The sequence below is a fragment of the Entelurus aequoreus genome, linkage group LG18 (genome assembly GCF_033978785.1).
Source record: "Entelurus aequoreus isolate RoL-2023_Sb linkage group LG18, RoL_Eaeq_v1.1, whole genome shotgun sequence".
Taxonomy (NCBI): Eukaryota; Metazoa; Chordata; class Actinopteri; order Syngnathiformes; family Syngnathidae; genus Entelurus; species Entelurus aequoreus.
In genome coordinates, this window is record NC_084748.1 from 14602302 (window position 1) to 14621630 (window position 19329).

Below are 19329 nucleotides of genomic sequence, written 5' to 3' on the forward strand. Positions count from 1 at the left end.
ATACTCTTATACACACTACTGAAATGCTCTCACATAAACAACTGAAATGTTTTGCTCTCACACACACTACTGAAACACTCTTACATACACTACTGAAATGCTCTCACATAAACAACTGAAATGTTTTGCTCTCACACACACTACTGAAACACTCTTTTACACACTACTGAAATACTCTTATACACACTACTGAAATGCTCTCACATAAACAACTGAAATGTTTTTCTCTCACACACACTACTGAAACACTCTTATACACACTACTGAAACACTCTTATACACACTACTGAAATGCTCTCACATAAACAACTGAAAAGTTTTTCTCTCACATACACTACTGAAACACTCTTACACACACTACTGAAACACTCTTACACACACTACTGAAACACTCTTACATACACTACTGAAATGTTTTTCTCTCACACACACTACTGAAACACTCTTATACACACTACTGAAACACTTACATACACTACTGAAATGCTCTCACATAAACAACTGAAATGTTTTTCTCTCACACACACTACTGAAACACTCTTATACACACTACTGAAACACTCTCACACACACTACTGAAACACTCTTATACACACTACTGAAACACTTACATACACTACTGAAACACTCTTGTACACACTACTGAAACACTCTTATACACACTACTGAAACACTTACATACACTACTGAAACACTCTTGTACACACTACTGAAACACTCTTATACACACTACTGAAATGCTCTCACATAAACAACTGAAATGTTTTTCTCCCACACACACTACTGAAACACTCTTATACACACTACTGAAACACTCTCACACACACTACTGAAACACTCTTATACACACTACTGAAACACTCTTATACACACTACTGAAACACTCTTGTACACACTACTGAAACACTCTTGTACACACTACTGAAACACTCTTATACACACTACTGAAATGCTCTCACGTAAACAACTGACATGTTTTTCTCTCACACACTACTGAAACACTCTTATACACACTACTGAAACACTCTTGTACACACTACTGAAACACTCTTATACACACTACTGAAATGCTCTCACGTAAACAACTGACATGTTTTTCTCTCACACACACTACTGAAACACTCTTACACACACTACTGAAATGCTCTCACATACACTACTGAAATGCTCTCACATACACTACTGAAAAGCTCTCACATGCACTACTGAAATGCTCTCACATACACTTCAGTAGTGTGTATAAGAGTGTTTCAGTAGTGTGTGTGAGAGAAAAACATTTCAGTTGTTTATGTGAGAGCATTTCAGTAGTGTATGTAAGAGGTAATTCTGAATAATGTCCCTAACGGCCCCTCATATGTAATGGTGGTTCCTTGGTCAAAATGTTGCATAGATTGTTTTACAGATCATCTTCAAGTCGCTTTCTGACAGTCGCTTTTGTGGGCGGTCTTCAACTTTAACTTTATTTACGTGGCTCACCTTCGACAGCGTCTTCTCCCCGTCATCTTTGTTGTAGCGGTGTAGCGTGCAAGGACGGGAGTGGAAGAAGTGTCAAAAGATGGAGCTAACTGTTTTAATGACATTCAGACTTTACTTCAATCAATAACGGAGCAGCATCTCCTCATCCGTGGCTCACTAGTGCAACAACAACGCCCGAAATGTGTCCTGTGAAAAACCGTCCGACCGGAACTCTCAAATAACTAAAGTCCCTTGGGTGAATAATGTAAACTCACTACACCGGTAGTTTTTAGCGCTTCCATGGCGAGATATGTTAGAACTTTACACTACTTTATATTAGAAATGGCAACAGTGGAGGATGAATGCCCCATAACAAGAGGATAGTGAAAAAGAAGAAGCTTATATATAGACTACGGCGTCGACACGAACTACAGTGCACACATTTTCAGGACTTATGCAGATCTCAAATACACATCAGCAGGTACCAGAAGGTAAGAAAATTTGCTTTTGCATAATATTGTGAAACAAAACGCCAGATAATATGTCTGCTAATGGGTGCCATTTTGCGGTCCTTATACACACCATAGTAATACTCGTATCTCTGACTAGAGTAGCCCGTAATGGGCCGACAATCCATCAAGCGGTGCGGCTTCAAAGTCGTACTAAAACATTTTGACAGATTTTTTAGCGCCGTGTGCAATGTTCTTTATTTTCAATGGAACATTTAAAGTTTTGGTGATGTTTACTGGCGTTATAATTGCAGTCTACACATATCTCTTATGTGTAACTACCATCTACTGGTCACACTTATCATTGCACCATGTACCAATTAAAATTGTGTCGAGGTCGGTAAGCACAACCAGAATTATTCCGTACATTAGGCGCACCGGGTTGCAAGGCGCACTGTCGATTTTTGAGAAAATTGGAGGATTTTAAGTGCGCTTTATAGTCCGAAAAATACGGTAATTGAATTAATGACAGAATTACTCTTTAATAAATGTACAGTGTTCCCTCGTTTAACGCTGGGGTTATGTTCCAAAAAATACCCGTTTTAAGTGAAATCCGTGTAGTAGAAGTTGTTTTTTTTCTTAATTTTTTTATGTGTTTTCGTTCATTATATATTTTTTTCATTTACCGTGCATGTTTTTTTAGTTTACAGGTTGTTTTTTTTATTTGTTTTTTTCCCGTTTACAGTACTGTACAGTATATGTTTTTTCGTTTCCTATATATGTTTTAAAGGCCTACTGAAAGCCACTACTACCGACCACGCAGTCTGATAGTTTATATATCAATGATGAAATCTTAACATTGCAACACATGCCAATATGGCCGGGTTAACTTATAAAGTGCAATTTTAAATTTCCCGCTAAACTTCCGGTTGAAAACGTTTATGTATGATGACGTATGCGCGTGACGTCAATCGTTGAAACAGAACCCCATTGAATCCAATACAAAAAAGCTCTGTTTTCATCTCAAAATTCCACAGTATTCTGGACATCTGTGTTGGTGAATCTTTTACAATTTGTTTAATGAACAATGAAGACTGCAAAGAAGAAAGTTGTAGGTGGGATCGGTGTATTAGCAGCTGGCTGCAGCAACACAACCAGGAGGACTTTGACTTGGATAGCAGACGCGCTAGCCGACGCTAGCCGCTGACCGCACGGATGATCGGGTGAAGTCCTTCTTCCTTCCGTCGATCGCTGGAACGCAGGTGAGCACGGGTGTTGATGAGCAGATGAGGGCTGGCGTAGGTGGAGCGCTAATGTTTTTATCATAGCTCTGTTGCTAAGTTAGCTTCAATGGCGTCGTTAGCAACAGCATTGTTAAGCTTCGCCAAGCCGGGAATTATTAACCGTGTAGTTACATATCCATGGTTTAATAGTATTGTTGATCTTCTGTCTATCCTTCCAGTCAGGGATTCATTTATTTTGTTTCTATCTGCATTTGAGCCCGATGCTATCACGTTAGCTCAATAGCTAAAGAGCTTCGCCGATGTATTGTCGTGGAGATAAAAGTCACTGTGAATGTCCATTTCGCGTTCCCGACTCTCATTTTCAAGAGGATATAGTATCCGAGGTGGTTTAAAATACAAATCCGTGATCCACAATAGAAAAAGGAGAAAGTGTGGAATCCAATGAGCCAGCTTGTACCTAAGTTACGGTCAGAGCAAAAAAGATACATCCTGCACTGCACTGTAGTCCTTCACTCTCACGTTCCTCATCCACAAATCTTTCATCCTGGCTCAAATCAATGGGGTAATCGTCGCTTTCTCGGTCCGAATCTCTCTCGCTGCTGGTGTAAACAATGAAAAAATGTGAGGAGTCCTTCCTCCGGTGACGTCACGCTACTTCCGGTACAGGCAAGGCTTTTTTTTTATCAGCGACCAAAAGTTGCGAACTTTATCGTCGATGTTCTCTACTAAATCCTTTCAGCAAAAATATGGCAATATAGCGAAATGATCAAGTATGACACATAGAATGGATCTGCTATTCCCGTTTGAATAAAAACATTTCATTTCAGTAGGCCTTTAAGTCTGTAAAACCCCTAACTAACCACACACTTTATAAAAATTTTCTCAGACAGGCATTAACATTTTCTCACATTTCTCTCCTTTAAACACTCTCAAAGTTCAAACCTTCGTGGATTTAAAAAAAATAAGTACAGTACACTACCGTATTAAAGAATGAAACCAGAGATCAAAACGTGTTTTTTAGGGCTGTAGGATTTTTTGACCTCTAAATAAGCCCGGGTTTTATCATAAAGCCCGCAGGATTTCCACACATAAACAGAGTCCCACGATCTTTTGGCCCTTAAATCCTGCGCTTTTGGCTTCGTCCTGTATTATAAAGGTGCAAGAGGGCATTTGTTTCCATCCATATTAAAAACTTATTCAGGATTATACCCCCCCCCCCCCCCCCCCCCCCCCCACAGTACGCATTCTGTACTGTACATGGCATGAAGATGTGATCGATTACTCTGGAAAGTCATTTATATGTTACTTAAAAAAACAAAACTTCAAATACCTAGAATATGAGAGCATGTGTGCATTCACTAGCCCGTTGCCTAGTGACGTGGGATGTCATCGAGGGTTTCAACGGAGCTGTGTTTGTTTAGCAGTGAGCAGTTTGTCGCCAGATTGCGTCACCGCTGGTTAATAAAGAGACCAAAAGTGCTTCCTTGGCTGTCATATCTTCTTGTCAACAAACGGTGTATTGTTTGGATGGCGAGTCACTTTGACCATTGATTTGCACCCGCGGACATTGACGGGCACCCACGTGGGTTTGATGGCAATTTGAATCTTCAAAATAATTTTTGATGAATAAAACTTCTTCTTGTTAGTTTTGTGGCGAGATAGTTCCATCTAACATACTTAAAAAATCCCAAATCACAAAGTCTATTATTGACAAAGTCCAACCAAGATTTCGTTGTGCCCGATAATGAACTAATGACACAGTCATCTTGACTTTGAACACACTGCACACGAGCCACTAGAGGGAAGACTTACTCAACAGCCATGCATGTCACACTAAGGGTGGCAGTATAAACAATGCCAACACTGTCATAAACCTGTGCCATACAGTGAAACCACACTAAACAACGACGACAAACACATTTTGGAAGAATATTTGCACCGCAACACAACATAAACACTACAGAACAAATTCCCAGAATTCCCTGCAGCACCAACTTTTCCGGGACGATTGATTGATTGATTGAAACTTTTATTAGTAGATTGCAAAGTACAGTACATATTCCGTACAATTGACCACTAAATGGTAACACCCGAATAAGTTTTTCAACGTGTTTAAGTCGGGGTCCACGTTAATCAATTCATGGCTACAATATAAACAAACCCCATTGGTGGATCTACACCAAAAATCCGCTGTAATGATACCACATACAATAGCGTATGTAGTCGTTACTACTATGATTACATCGATATTTTTTAACATCAATAAAATCTTCTCTCATTTTTAATTTGTAATTAAAATTTTTATGATCCTGTGACTACTTGTTATCGGATTGATACCCAAATTTGTGGTATCGCCCAAAACTAATGTAAAGTATCAAACAACAGAAGAAGAAATTATTATTACATTTTAACAGAAGTGTAGATAGAACATGTTAAAAGAGAAAGTAAGCAGATATTAAAGGCCTACTGAAATGAATTTTTATTTATTTAAACGGGGATAGCAGATCCATTCTATGTGTCATACTTGATCATTTCGCTATATTGCCATATTTTTGCTGAAAGGATTTAGTAGAGAACATTGACGATAAAGTTCGCAACTTTTGGTCGCTGATAAAAAAAAGCCTTGCCTGTACCGGAAGTAGCGTGACGTCACAGGTTGAAAGGCTCCTCACATTTCCCCATTGTTTACACCAGCAGCGAGAGCGATTCGGACCGAGAAAGCGACGATTACCCCATTAATTTGAGCCAGGATGAAAGATTTGTGGATGAGGAACGTGAGAGTGAAGGACTAGAGTGCACTGCAGGACGTATCTTTTTTCGCTCTGACCGTAACTTAGGTACAAGGGTTCATTGGATCCCACACTTTCTCCTTTTTCTATTGTGGATCACGGATTTGTATTTTAAACCACCTCGGATACTATATCCTCTTGAAAACGAGAGTCGAGAACGCGAAATGCACATTGACAGTGATTTTATCTCCACGAAAATACATCGGCGAAACACTTTAGCTACGGAGCTAACGTGATAGCATCGGGCTTAACTGCATATAGAAACAAAATAAATAAGCCCCTGACTGGAAGGATAGACAGAAAATCAACAATACTATTAAACCATGGACATGTAACTACACGGTTAATGCTTTCCAGCCTGGCGAAGCTTAACAATGCTGTTGCTAACGACGCCATTGAAGCTAACTTAGCTACGGGACCTCACGGAGCTATGCTAAAAACATTAGCTATCCACCTACGCCAGCCCTCATCTGCTCATCAACACCCGTGCTCACCTGCGTTACAGCGATCGACGGTGCGACGAAGGACTTCACCCGATCGGCGGCTAGCGTTGGATAGCGCGTCTGCTATCCAAATCAAAGTCCTCCTGGTTGTGTTGCTGCAGCCAGCGGCTAATACACCGATCCCACCTACAACTTTCTTCTTTGCAGTCTTCATTGTTCATTAAACAAATTGCAAAAGATTCACCAACGCAGATGTCCAGAATACTGTGGAATTTTGCGATGAAAACAGAGCTTTTGTATTGGATTCAATGGTGTACTAATACTTCCGGTTCAACGATTGACGTCACGCGCATACGTCATCATACATAGACGTTTTCAACCGAAAGTTTCGCGGGAAATTTAAAATTGCACTTTATAAGTTAACGTATTGGCATGTGTTGCAATGTTAAGATTTCATCATTGATATATAAACTATCAGACTGCGTGGTCGGTAGTAGTGGCTTTCAGTAGGCCTCTAACAGTAATGAACAAGTAGATTAATAATTAATTTTGTACCACTTGTCCTTAATCATTTTGACAAAATAATAGAATGATAAATGACACAATATGTTACTGCATATGTCAGCAGACTATATTAGGAGCCTTTGTTTGTTTACTTACTACTAAAAGACAAGTTGTCTTGTATGTTTACTATTTTATTTAAGGACAAAATTGCAATAAGAAACAAATGTTTAATGTACCCTAAGATTTTTTTTGTTAAAATAAAGCCAATAATGCAAATTTTTGTGGTCCCCTTTATTTAGAAAAGTACCGAAAAGTACCTAAACACTTTTGTAAGTACCGGTACCAAAATATTGGTATGGGGACAACACTAATACACACACACCGAGCACCCACTGGCAGAAATGTAGATCGGCACCTATGGTGACGTGTCCTCTTCCTATTTGATATCAAGTTCATTTTAGTGTTGTTGCTTTCACGAGTAAAACTATATTTCCAGCATTGAACTTGCCGCGCTTATGACGCTGTCTTGTTGTTGACATATCACTATCGCTAACAACGTTGTAACAGACCTAAAATGTAATTAATTACTCATTACTAGTAAAAGTAGCGGCGTTACTAACGACGTCAGTACGAACCAGGCACTTGACAATCACGCCAGCAGCACTGAGAGCGGTCTTGGCCAAACTAATTCCAAATAATGTTGCAATTTTCAATGCCATCCATCCATCCATTTTTTACCGCTTGTCCCTTTTGGGTGTCGATGCCAACAAGAAATTGACTAAAAAAAACGCCCTAAGTAAAGCTCGGGTTTTCCAAAAAATGCGCAAACTCAATGCTAATATACATTGGCTTTGCTATTGACATGCTACTGCTTAGCATTAGCGATTTTACATGGCGAATTCAACACCTTCAAATAGGTTGCATTCACCTGACGTCACGGCCCGCTCGTTAGAGTGTCCGCCCTGAGATGGGTAGGTTGTGAGTTCAAACCCCGGCCGAGTCATACCAAAGATTATAAAAAATGGGACCCATTACCTCCCTGCTTGGCACTCAGCATCAAGGGTTGGAATTGGGGTTAAATCACCAAAAACGATTCCCGGGCGCAGGCCACCGCTGCTGCCCACTGCTCCCCTCACCTCCCAGGGGGGTGATCAAGGGGTGATGGGTCAAATGCAGAGAATAATTTCGGCCACACCTAGTGTGTGTGTGACAGTCATTGGTACTTTAACTTTAACCATGCAAGACTCGAAGTGGTGTCACGGCGTTCTGGGCGGCATTTTGTCTTTCTCGAAGAAAAAAGCCCCGTGCTTGCGTTGTTTCAGGCTGATGAAACCATTTAAATCGCAAAAAAGGATAAAAGTCTCCTAAGGTTTCCTCGAGATGTAAATCAAGGAGGGCGAAAGATTAAAAAGTATAAAGTATAAAGGAGCAGTGATAACTTTCTTGAAGGTTTTGTCCGATGTATTTTTAAAGGCCTACCGAAATGAGATTTTCTTATTTAAACGGGGATAGCAGATCCATTCTATGTGTCATACTTGATCATTTCGCGATATTGCCATATTTTTGCTGAAAGGATTTAGTAGAGAACATCGACGATAAAGTTCGCAACTTTTGGTCGCTGATAAAAAAAAGCCTTGCCTGTACCGGAAGTAGCGTGACGTCACAGGTTGTGGAGCTCCTCACATCTGCGCATTGTTTACAATCATGGCCACCAGCAGCGAGAGCGATTCAGACCGAGAAAGCGACGATTTCCCCATTAATTTGAGCGAGGATGAAAGATTTGTGGATGAGGAAAGTGAGAGTGAAGGATTAGAGGGCAGTGGAAGCGATTCAGATAGGGAAGATGCTATGAGAGGCGGGTGGGACCTGATATTCAGCTGGGAATGACTAAAACAGTAAATAAACACAAGACATATATATATACTCTATTAGCCACAACACAACCAGGCTTATATTTAATATGCCAAAAATTAATCCCGCATTACGAACACCTCCCCCCTCCCGTCCATATAACCCGCCAATACAACTCAAACACCCGCACAACACACTCAATCCCACAGCCCAAAGTACCGTTCATACAGCACATATATTTCCCAAAGTTACATACGTGACATGCACGTACGTAACGTAATGTTTGGAAGCCGCAGCTGCGTACTCACGGTACCGCGTATCCAACTCAAAGTCCTCCTGGTAAGAGTCTCTGTTGTCCCATCTCACAAGCATGCATATCCAACTCAAAGTCCTCCTGGTAAGAGTCTCTGTTGTCCCAAGCCAATGGTAAACGTTTGGGAATGTAAACAATGAAACACCGGCTACGTGTTTGTGTTGCTGCAGCCGGCCGCTAATACACCGCTTCCCACCTACAGCTTTCTTCTTTGCTATATCCATTGTTCATTAAACAAATCGCAAAAGATTCACCAACACAGACGTCCAGAATACTGTGGAATTTTGCGATGAAAACAGACGACTTAACAGCTGGCCACAATGCTGTCCCAAAATGTCCGCTACAATCCGTGACGTCACGCGCAAACGATCATCATACCGAGACGTTTTCAGCAGGATATTTCGCGGGAAATTTAAAATTGCACTTTACTACCGGCCGTATTGGCATGTGTTGCAATGTTAAGATTTCATCATTGATATATAAACTATCAGACTGCGTGGTCGGTAGTAGTGGCTTTCAGTAGGCCTTTAACATTTCGTATTCCCATTGAAGTATTATTGTGACGACCGTCTTGTTACGTTTCCTTGGTTTGTGTTGATTTCCTGTGTAGCGCTCTTATTTTTGGTTCCTTTTCCTGCGTGTCTCCCAGGTGGCTCTTTTCCCCTCACCTGCTGGGGATTGGCAGCCTGGCCACACCTGGTACTGGTTGTCAATCAGCTGGTTCTATGCCTGCCTCGCCCTTTTCGCCAGCGCTCGAGAGTTGAGCTTTTACCATAGGCAGCAATCATAAATGAATCTTTCGGCCCATACACCATGTTCACGTCTATGGTTATGTTTTGATAATGACGGGGAAAAACATGCTGCTCGTAAACGGCGCGTACAACAACAGCAACGAACATGGCTGTAGACGCGAAGCTAAATAACGAAATGCAACCTTACCCGAGCAAAAACGATGCATATTTATCCGGGACAGTCTTGATACCAATGTCCTTGACCTCCGTGCTTTTCATCTGTTTTGTCGTGTAAAATAACGAAACGGTAGGACGCAAAGACTTAAATCAACATGACCATCAACTTTAGTAGATCTTTATTAGTTAGAGTTCTGTGCAGGGCTAACAATTGGTTGACGCGTCGTGCACCCTGAACTCCATTGTAAAAATGTATGTTTCTACATTTGTTGTTTGTTCTATTTTATTTTATGCTTAAATCTACCATGTTAGTTTGCATGTTCTCCCCGTGACTGTGTGGGTTCTCTCCGGGTACCCCGGCTTCCTTCCACCTCCAAAGACATGCACCTGGGGATAGGTTGATTGGCAACACTAAAATTGGCCCTAGTGTGTGAATGTGAGTGTGAATGTTGTCCGTCTATCTGTGTTGGCCCTGTGATGAGGTGGCGACTTGTCCAGGGTGTACCCCGCCTTCCGCCCGAATGCAGCTGAGATAGGCTCCAGCAACCCCCCACCGCGACCCCGAACTGGACAAGCGGTATAAAATAGCTGTATAATCACTCGCCATACAGCAATAGATGATATCTGTCTATTACCTGACACCTTCTATGTTAGCTACTTCTCTTTGTTTTTAATGTCTATTTTCTATTTTCTGCTGGATTTACTCTCTATTTTATGCTGCAGCTGTCACATATACCTGTAATATTGTACATGGTAATTGTTATATATTGTATATATGATACAGACATGATATAATACAATATATCAGTATATATGATATACTGTACATATATTATGTAAATATTACGTATATAAGTTATATTTTATATCACTATATTTTACTCTATTTATATCTGCATTGTCCTTTCCATCCTTACACTTTCCATCATTGTAACTGAGCTACTGTGTGGAACAATTTCCCTTGTGGATCATTAAAGTTTGTCTAAGTCTAAGTCTAAAATGGATGGATGGAATCTACCATGTTCACATTGGTTAAGTTTGTAGTTATGTAACCTTTAATTTAGCTACTATGTTGTCATTTTGGACAGCTGTTTTGATTGTATTATTTATAATTGTAATATTTGGATGATGATGAATGAATGTGTTGTGGCAGTTGCGGATGCTTTCCCAAACACGTCTTTAATGGTGAACATGATCATCCTAAAACAGGGAAGTCATAGCTTTTTAAATACTCTCGAGACAAAGTCCAAGTCCATGCTGTTCTTCATCGTTTTTTCCCCAGAATTTTTTCAACCAACTCAAAGTGTTTTGCCAAGGGGATTATTTGTAATATGTTCATTTCAGAATTTTCTTGTTGTATTTTATGCCAAAAAGTAAGACAAGGACAACAATTCGAAGTTGTCTTTTATTTTAAAATTATTATGCCATGATTTTATCCGTCCGGCCCGCGTGGGAACAGATTTTCCTCCATGCGGGCCCCTGAGCTAAAAAAATTCAGTTTGGCACCCCTGGCTTAGAACATTTTGTCAATTCCTTTCTAAACAAAACTTGTCACAGAAAATGAAGAATTGTGTGAAAACCAGGAATCGTTCTATTGTGCCAATAAATTTAAAATGTTGGAATGGTTGGTTGAGTAATGGTGAAGAGACATGGATATTCACACAATAACTCTTATTTAATGTGCCTCATTAATTAACTTGTCTAGAAGACATTCACACACACTCCCTTATCTCGTATCTGATGCTCTCTCTCTATATATATGTGTGTGTGTGTGTGTGTGTGTGTGTGTGTGTGTGTGCGTGTGCGCGCACCTTCCTTTCTGCCTTGGACTCCCGTTCAGTCTTTCAGCGGCGGGCTTGCAGAGCTCTCGCCTGCGTGCCGCCGGAGCGCAGACAGCATCCCATAGCGGACTGGTTCTGTACGGGCTAATTGTTTAATTTGTCAGCCTCGTTAGCACCTTCACCCTTTCAGCGCAGCATCAGGTGAGTAAAGCCCAGCTTTTTCTTTCCTCACTTCAGACCCGGGGGTCGCACTTCTGCAGTCATGTATTCTAACATTTGACTTCCTATTGAATTATTGACGGCCAGGGGCAGAGAGGGCTCGTCAAGCTGGAGAATAACAATGACCTGTTAATCAATCGCCATTGTTGTTTTTAGCATGCGATTCACGCTGCTTTACCCCCCCCCCCCCCCCAACCCCATCTTTTTGACGCCTTTTAAGGACCAAAAAACCTATTTCCCTCCACAGGCAGACCCGAGGAGTGAGAAAGAGGAGCAGTTGGCTTCGTCACACGTGGATTCACCTGCCTGGAAGGCGAGAAATTCTATCAGACGCAGATGACTTGGTGACAGCCCCTCGCGGCAATGGAGGAACAAATAAGGCAGCCTGGATGAGGACTTGGGCGTTTGGGTTTTCTGTTCACGCTCCAAAAACTAAAGCAGGGCATTTAAACTGATGTCTTGTCTTTCTTTTGGACTCTTCTGCTCCTCGTCTGCAACTTTGGATGGACTTTAAGGAGAGATTCGTGCAGTGTTGCAACTATTGAAGAGACTAAGTCAAAAGTCTGTTCCAGGGTTTTGAATGGATTGCCACCATTGCAAAGAACGCTAATAGAACTGTGCCGTCAGAAAGCTGTTAGACCATGTTTGGTCATGGTTCAATTTCAAGTGAGCACAAAAGTACTCCATGAAATTAAGGCATTTGTAATCAAAACAAGCGACTGTTTTAACTACAAGGGCAAAGAAAATGCTAAAAGACTTTAAAGCTGGGATGAAGGTCGATTAGTTGTGGTGTTCCTGTGGACGATGGATGAACTTCCGCATTCCTGTTTGAGTTTTGGACCAAATTTCCTGTGAAGTCGATCGTCCAGGCAGCATGTACTCTCTGCAAAACCGTCCCACAGACTGGAGCTCGGCGCAGCCCAGCTTCTCTCCGCCCCAGGAAAGACTCAACGCCACGCCCGGCCTCAGCGGCGCCCTCATGCTGTCGCCCCCGGTGCAGTCCGCCCCGGGCCACACCCTCCCGTCCCTCAACGAGCTGGCCGACCTGGAGAGCATGCTGCTGTGGACGCTGCACGAGCCCAGCACCATCGCCCTGATGCTCATGTACTGCCTGTCCTTCGTTCTGGGCTTCGTGGGCAACCTGATGTCCCTGCGCGTCCTCACCAACAGACGCAGCCGGCGGCTGGCGGGCATCAGCGCCACCCGCACCCTGCTGGTTAACCTGGCCGTGTGCGACCTGGCCGTGGTGTGCGTGTGCATGCCCATCACGCTGGCCAGTCAGATCTACACCGCCTGGGTTTACGGGGACCTCCTGTGTCGAGCCGTGCCCTTCACGCAAGCCGTCTCCGTGTCGGCCAGCGTTCTGACGCTAACCGTCATCAGCGTCAACCGTTACTACAGCGTCCGCTCGCCGCTGAGGGCCCGCTCCATGTTCACACGTCGACGCATCCTGGCAACGGTCGGCGTGGTGTGGGCTGTATCGTCCGTGATCTGCGCACCCATCGCTGTGATGAACCGGCGGCGCGAGATCAGCTTTGGGGCGTTCGCCATCTTGGTTTGTCAGGAGGAGTGGCCTAAGCCTCGCCTAAAACAAGGGTAAGTACGCCAAAAGGTGTCAAAACGAATGACGTGTACTCCAGCAGCTAAGTTTACATGTGCAATGTTTCTCTAATCTTATCTAAAACTTGGTTGACCGGAATTCCAAATCAACTGTTTACAGTTAAACACTAACTCAAATTGATCCAATCATGATGTGATTATTCATGCGCCAAACATTTAGTTAGAATAATCCATCTGAGCATGCGCAGAAATGTCTTTTTCCCCAGAATTAGTAGAAGAAACTACATCCACCTATGTTGTAAACAAACCTCGACTCAATTGTACTCATCATGTTTAATTTCCCTCGTCTTTGGCGCAGTGTTTTTGCACATCAGCTGGTGTTATCTTCCTGATGAACCACTCAGTTGTTGTTGCAGTCCGCAGGCGTGTTAACATTTCCCTCCTCCAAAACAACATCTACGCCGTTGAAAGACAAGTTCGACAGCATCGATTTCCCATAAAGTCCTCAACAGACAGTGAAACTGGGAGCTGGCGGGGTCAAAACAACTTTAACCGTTTTGACTTTTAGCATTGTAGGGAAAGCCTTCAAACTTGTCCAACAGTTTTGATCTGGTTGATAGTTTGGTCAATTCAAGCTTCCTGCAGTTTTTCATGAACTACTTTCATCCAAGTAGGCTTCGTCAGTTCATGGTTCATAGACTTAGATTGGTCAGATCTAGTCTTCGACTTAGATTGGTTGGACAAGATCTGACCAGGCTAAGTCTAAATATAAGATTTAATCACACAAATCCAACCTCCTTGGATGAGAGGCAAAACTTCTTCTAAGACAAACCGAACAGTCCAATTGCGATCAATTAAATGATCCAGATAGATCTAGTCTTAGACTTCAATTGGTCGGCTCTAGTCTTAGACTTAGATTGGTCAGCTCTAGATCTGACTAGATCTGACCAATCTAAGTCTTAAGTCTAAGACTAGATCCGACCAGAGGGTCTATGAGCATTAAATGATTACGTCTATTTGGATGAGAGGAGAAACGTCTTCTAAGACAAACCAAACAGTCCATTTGTGATCGATTAAATGATCTAGTCTTAGACTTTGATTGGTGGGATGTAGTCTGAGACTGAGATTGATCAGCTTTAGATCTGACTAGATCTGACCAATATGAGTCTCAAATCTAAGACTAGATCTGACCAGACAATCTATTAGCATGAACTCATGAAGCCTGTTTGGAGGAGGGGCGAAACATCTTCTAAGACAAACCGAACAGTCCATCTGCGATCAATTAAACATCTTAGACTTGGATTGGATGGATCTAGTCTTGGACTTAGTTTGGTCAGATTTAGATCTGACCAATCTTAGTCTTAAGTTTAAGACTAGATCTGAACAGATGGTCTATGAGCATTAAATGACGTCTATTTGGATGAGAGGTCGGATCTAGTCTTAGACTTAGATTGGTCAGATCTAGATCTGGCTAGATCTGACCAATCTAAGTCTTAAATCTAAGACTAAATCTGACCAGATGGTCTATGAGCATTGAATGACATCAATTTGAATGAGAGGCGAAACGTCTTCTAAGACAAACCAAACAGTCCATTTGCGATCGATTAAATGATCTATCCAGATCTAGTCTTGGACTTAGATTGATCTGAGACTGAAATTGATCAGCTTTAGATCTGACTAGATCTAACCAATATAAGTCTTAAATCTAAGACTAGATCTGACCAGACAATCTATGAGTATGAACTGATGAAGCCTGCTTGGAGGAAAGGCGAAACCTCTCCTAAGACAAACCAATTAAACGATCTCGCTAGATCTAATCTTAGACTTTGATTGGTTGGATCTAGTCTTAGACTTAGTTTGGTCAGATCTAGATCTGATCAATCTAAGTCTTAAGTCTAAAACTAAATCTGACCAGATGGTCTATGAGCTATGAATGACATCTATTTGAATGAGAGGCGAAACGTCTTCTAAGACAAACCAAACAGTCCATTTGTGATCGATTAAATGATCTATCCAGATCTAGTCTTAGAATTAGATTGTTCAACTTTAGATCTGACTAGATCTGACCAATATGAGTCTTAAATCTAAGACTAGATCTGACCAGACAATCTATGAGTATGAACTGATGAAGCCTGCTTGGAGGAGAGGCGAAACCTCTCAAATCGAACAGTCCATTTGCGATCAATTAAACGATCTAGCTAGATCTAGTCTTAGACTTTGATTGGTTGGATGTAGTCTTAGACTTAGATTGGTCAGATTTATATCTGACCAATCTTAGTCTTAGATCTAAGACTAGATCTGACCAGATGGTCTATGAGCATTAAATGCCGTCTATTTGGATGAGAGGCAAAACGTCTTCTAAGACAAACCAAACAGTTCATTTGTTATTGATTAAATGATCTAGCCAGATTTAGTCTTAGACTTAGATTGGTCGGATCTAGTCTTAGACTTAGATTGGACAGATCTAAGTATTAAGTCTAAGACTAGAGCTGACCAGACGGTCTATGAGCATGAACTGATGAAGCCTCCTTGGATGAGAAGCGTAACGTCTTCTAAAACAAACCGAACAGTCCATTTGCGATCGATTGAATGCCCTGAGAATAACAAGAAAGTTGTATTGTCAACAAACTCATTCGGGTTCCTTCCCGCCATATTTGCTGCTCGGTGTAAACATCCGGCTGTCTCAAAGGCGGAAACGCGTAATGCGGACATGGCACACCTCCGTAGTGAAGGTGATTTTACCTCAACCACAGAGACACGATTCGAATAGGTGTGTACATGGACTCGGAATAAAATCGGTATAAACCCCCTTCTCTTGTTCGGCATGAAAATTTCTTTCCGGATCATAATCTTCCGATTGATGTGTTTATATGAAGCATTTTTTAATCTGAATGGGCCTTTATTCTGATTATTGGTTTCCATGTAAACGTTGCTAATTTGAGACTTTTGGGAAAGCATCGCTCTCATTTTATTTTACCTTTCTTTTCAAAGGAGAATAGGGATCACTAACTGGCGAACCCAGTCCGAACCCAGACACCTTCCTATACGGACCTGGACTTAGTCCGTTAATTATTTAAGTACTTTAGTTTTTGCCAGAGTATTTCTATTTTTTAATGGACTTTACGGTTGATCAGATCAGGAAATGCATGAAAGTTAAGCCATCTCACAAAATACTGCACAGCCAATCAAATATGTGCATTTAGGCAGTGTACATGGCGACCTTAAAGAAAAGCGAAGCAAGTGAGATGTAAGAAGGAGTGCTATCCGGGGAAATAAAAGTGAAACAATGGAGACTTGCGCAGAGGAAGAACAGACAAGTGAGCATTAGAGGAGAAAGAAGAACAATACGTCTCTACTTGCTATTTCTGTCCGTGACCAGTGGCCTTGGAGGGTGTAGACAGAAGACAACGCCGAGTCTGAGACAACAGAATAATAAATAAACATGGCGCTAAAATCATTTATGTTCATACTTTCCTCTGGAAGCACAAAACTAGTTTGTCTCATGTCCAGGGACCGTGACTCTAATTAAACATCATTGAAATGACAATATGACACAAAGTTCTTTAGAGGGGAACTGCTTTTTTTTTTTTTGAATTTTGCCGTTCACAATCATTATGAGGGACAAGAACACACGTCTATCTTTCTTTTTTTTAGGGATTTTAAAGATGATTAAAAACGTGTGAATGATGCAGCGAACCGTTGTAGCCTTCAAAGCCTCTAAAACAACTTCAAACCCCTCCATCAACATTTTTTATACACACTGCAAGTATATATATAATGTAGTAACAGACACCCTCATAACAATATGTAATATGTACAATATACACACATCAAGTATATATGTAATGTAGTAACAGACACCTTCATAACAATATGTAATATGTACAACATACAAACTGCAAGTATATATATAATGTAGTAACAGACACTTTCATAATATGTAATATGTACAATATACACACTTCAAGTATATATATATATAGTAATAACAGACACCTTCATAACAATATGTAATATGTTTTATATACAAACTGCAAGTATATATATAATGTAGTAACAGACACCTTCATAACAATATGTAATATGTACAATATACACACTGCAAGTATATATATAATGTAGTAACAGACACCTTCATAACAATATGTAATATGTACATCATACACACTGCAAGTATATATATAATGTAGTAACAGACACTTTCATAATAAGTAACATGTACAATATACACACTTCAAGTATATATATAATGTCATAACAGACACCTTCATAACAATATGTAATATGTTTTATATACAAACTGCAAGTATATATATAATGTAGTAACAGACACCTTCATAACAATATGTAATATGTACAACATACAAACTGCAAGTATATATATAATGTAGTAACATACACTTTCATAATATGTAATATGTACAATATACACACTTCAAGTATATATATATATATAGTAATAACAGACACCTTCATAACAATATGTAATATGTTTTATATACAAACTGCAAGTATATATATAATGTAGTAACAGACACCTTCATAACAATATGTAATATGTACAACATACACACTGCAAGTATATATATAATGTAGTAACAGACACTTTCATAATATGTAATATGTACAATATACACACTTCAAGTATATATATAATGTAGTAACAGACACCTTCATAACAATATGTAATATGTACAATATACAGACTGCAAGTATATATATAATGTAGTAACAGACACCTTCATAACAATATGTAATATGTACAATATACACACTGCAAGTATATATAATGTAATAACAAACACCTTCATAACAATATGTAATATGTTTTATATACAAACTGCACGTATATATATAATGTAGTAACAGACACCTTCATAACAATATGTAATATGTTTTATATACAAACTGCAAGTATATATATATATATATATATATATATATATATATATATATATATATATATATATATATATATATATATATATATATATATTGTTATGAAAGTGTCTGTTACTACATTATATATATATTTGCAGTGTGTATATAAAACATACTACATATTATGAAAGTGTCTGTTACTACATTATATATATACTTGCAGTTTGTATATAAAACATATTACATATTGTTATGAAGGTGTCTGTTACTACATTACATATATACTTGAAGTGTGTATATTGTACATATTACATATTATGAAAGTGTCTGTTACTACATTATATATATACTTGCAGTGTGTATATTGTACATATTACATATTGTTATGAAAGTGTGTGTTACTACATTATATATATATATATGTATATATGTATATATATATATATATATATATTGTTATGAAAGTGTGTGTTACTACATTATATATATATATATATATATATATATATATATATATATATATATATATATACATATATACATATATATATATATAATGTAGTAACACACACTTTCATAACAATATGTAATATGTACAATATACACACTGCAAGTATATATATAATGTAGTAACAGACACTTTCATAATATGTAATATGTACAATATACACACTTCAAGTATATATGTAATGTAGTAACAGACACCTTCATAACAATATGTAATATGTACAATATACAGACTGCAAGTATATATATAATGTAGTAACAGACACCTTCATAACAATATGTAATATGTACAATATACACACTGCAAGTATATATAATGTAATAAATAACACCTTCATAACAATATGTAACATGTTTTGTATACAAACTGCACGTATATATATAATGTAGTAACAGACACCTTCATAACAATATGTAATATGTTT

At 39.6% G+C, this 19329-nt stretch overlaps 1 protein-coding gene across 1 annotated transcript in view; it reads left to right on the top strand.

Annotated features, from left to right (window-relative positions):
* The first annotated feature begins 12635 nt into the window (after positions 1–12635).
* The window catches only part of LOC133633518 (neuropeptide FF receptor 2-like), a 12942-nt gene continuing 6248 nt past the window's right edge, over positions 12636–19329 (top strand). Inside the window, exon 1 of the mRNA XM_062026062.1 lies at positions 12636–13552. Within this exon, the coding sequence (XP_061882046.1) occupies positions 12831–13552 (722 nt within the window). The 5' untranslated portion in view covers positions 12636–12830. The remainder of the gene's footprint in view (positions 13553–19329) is intronic.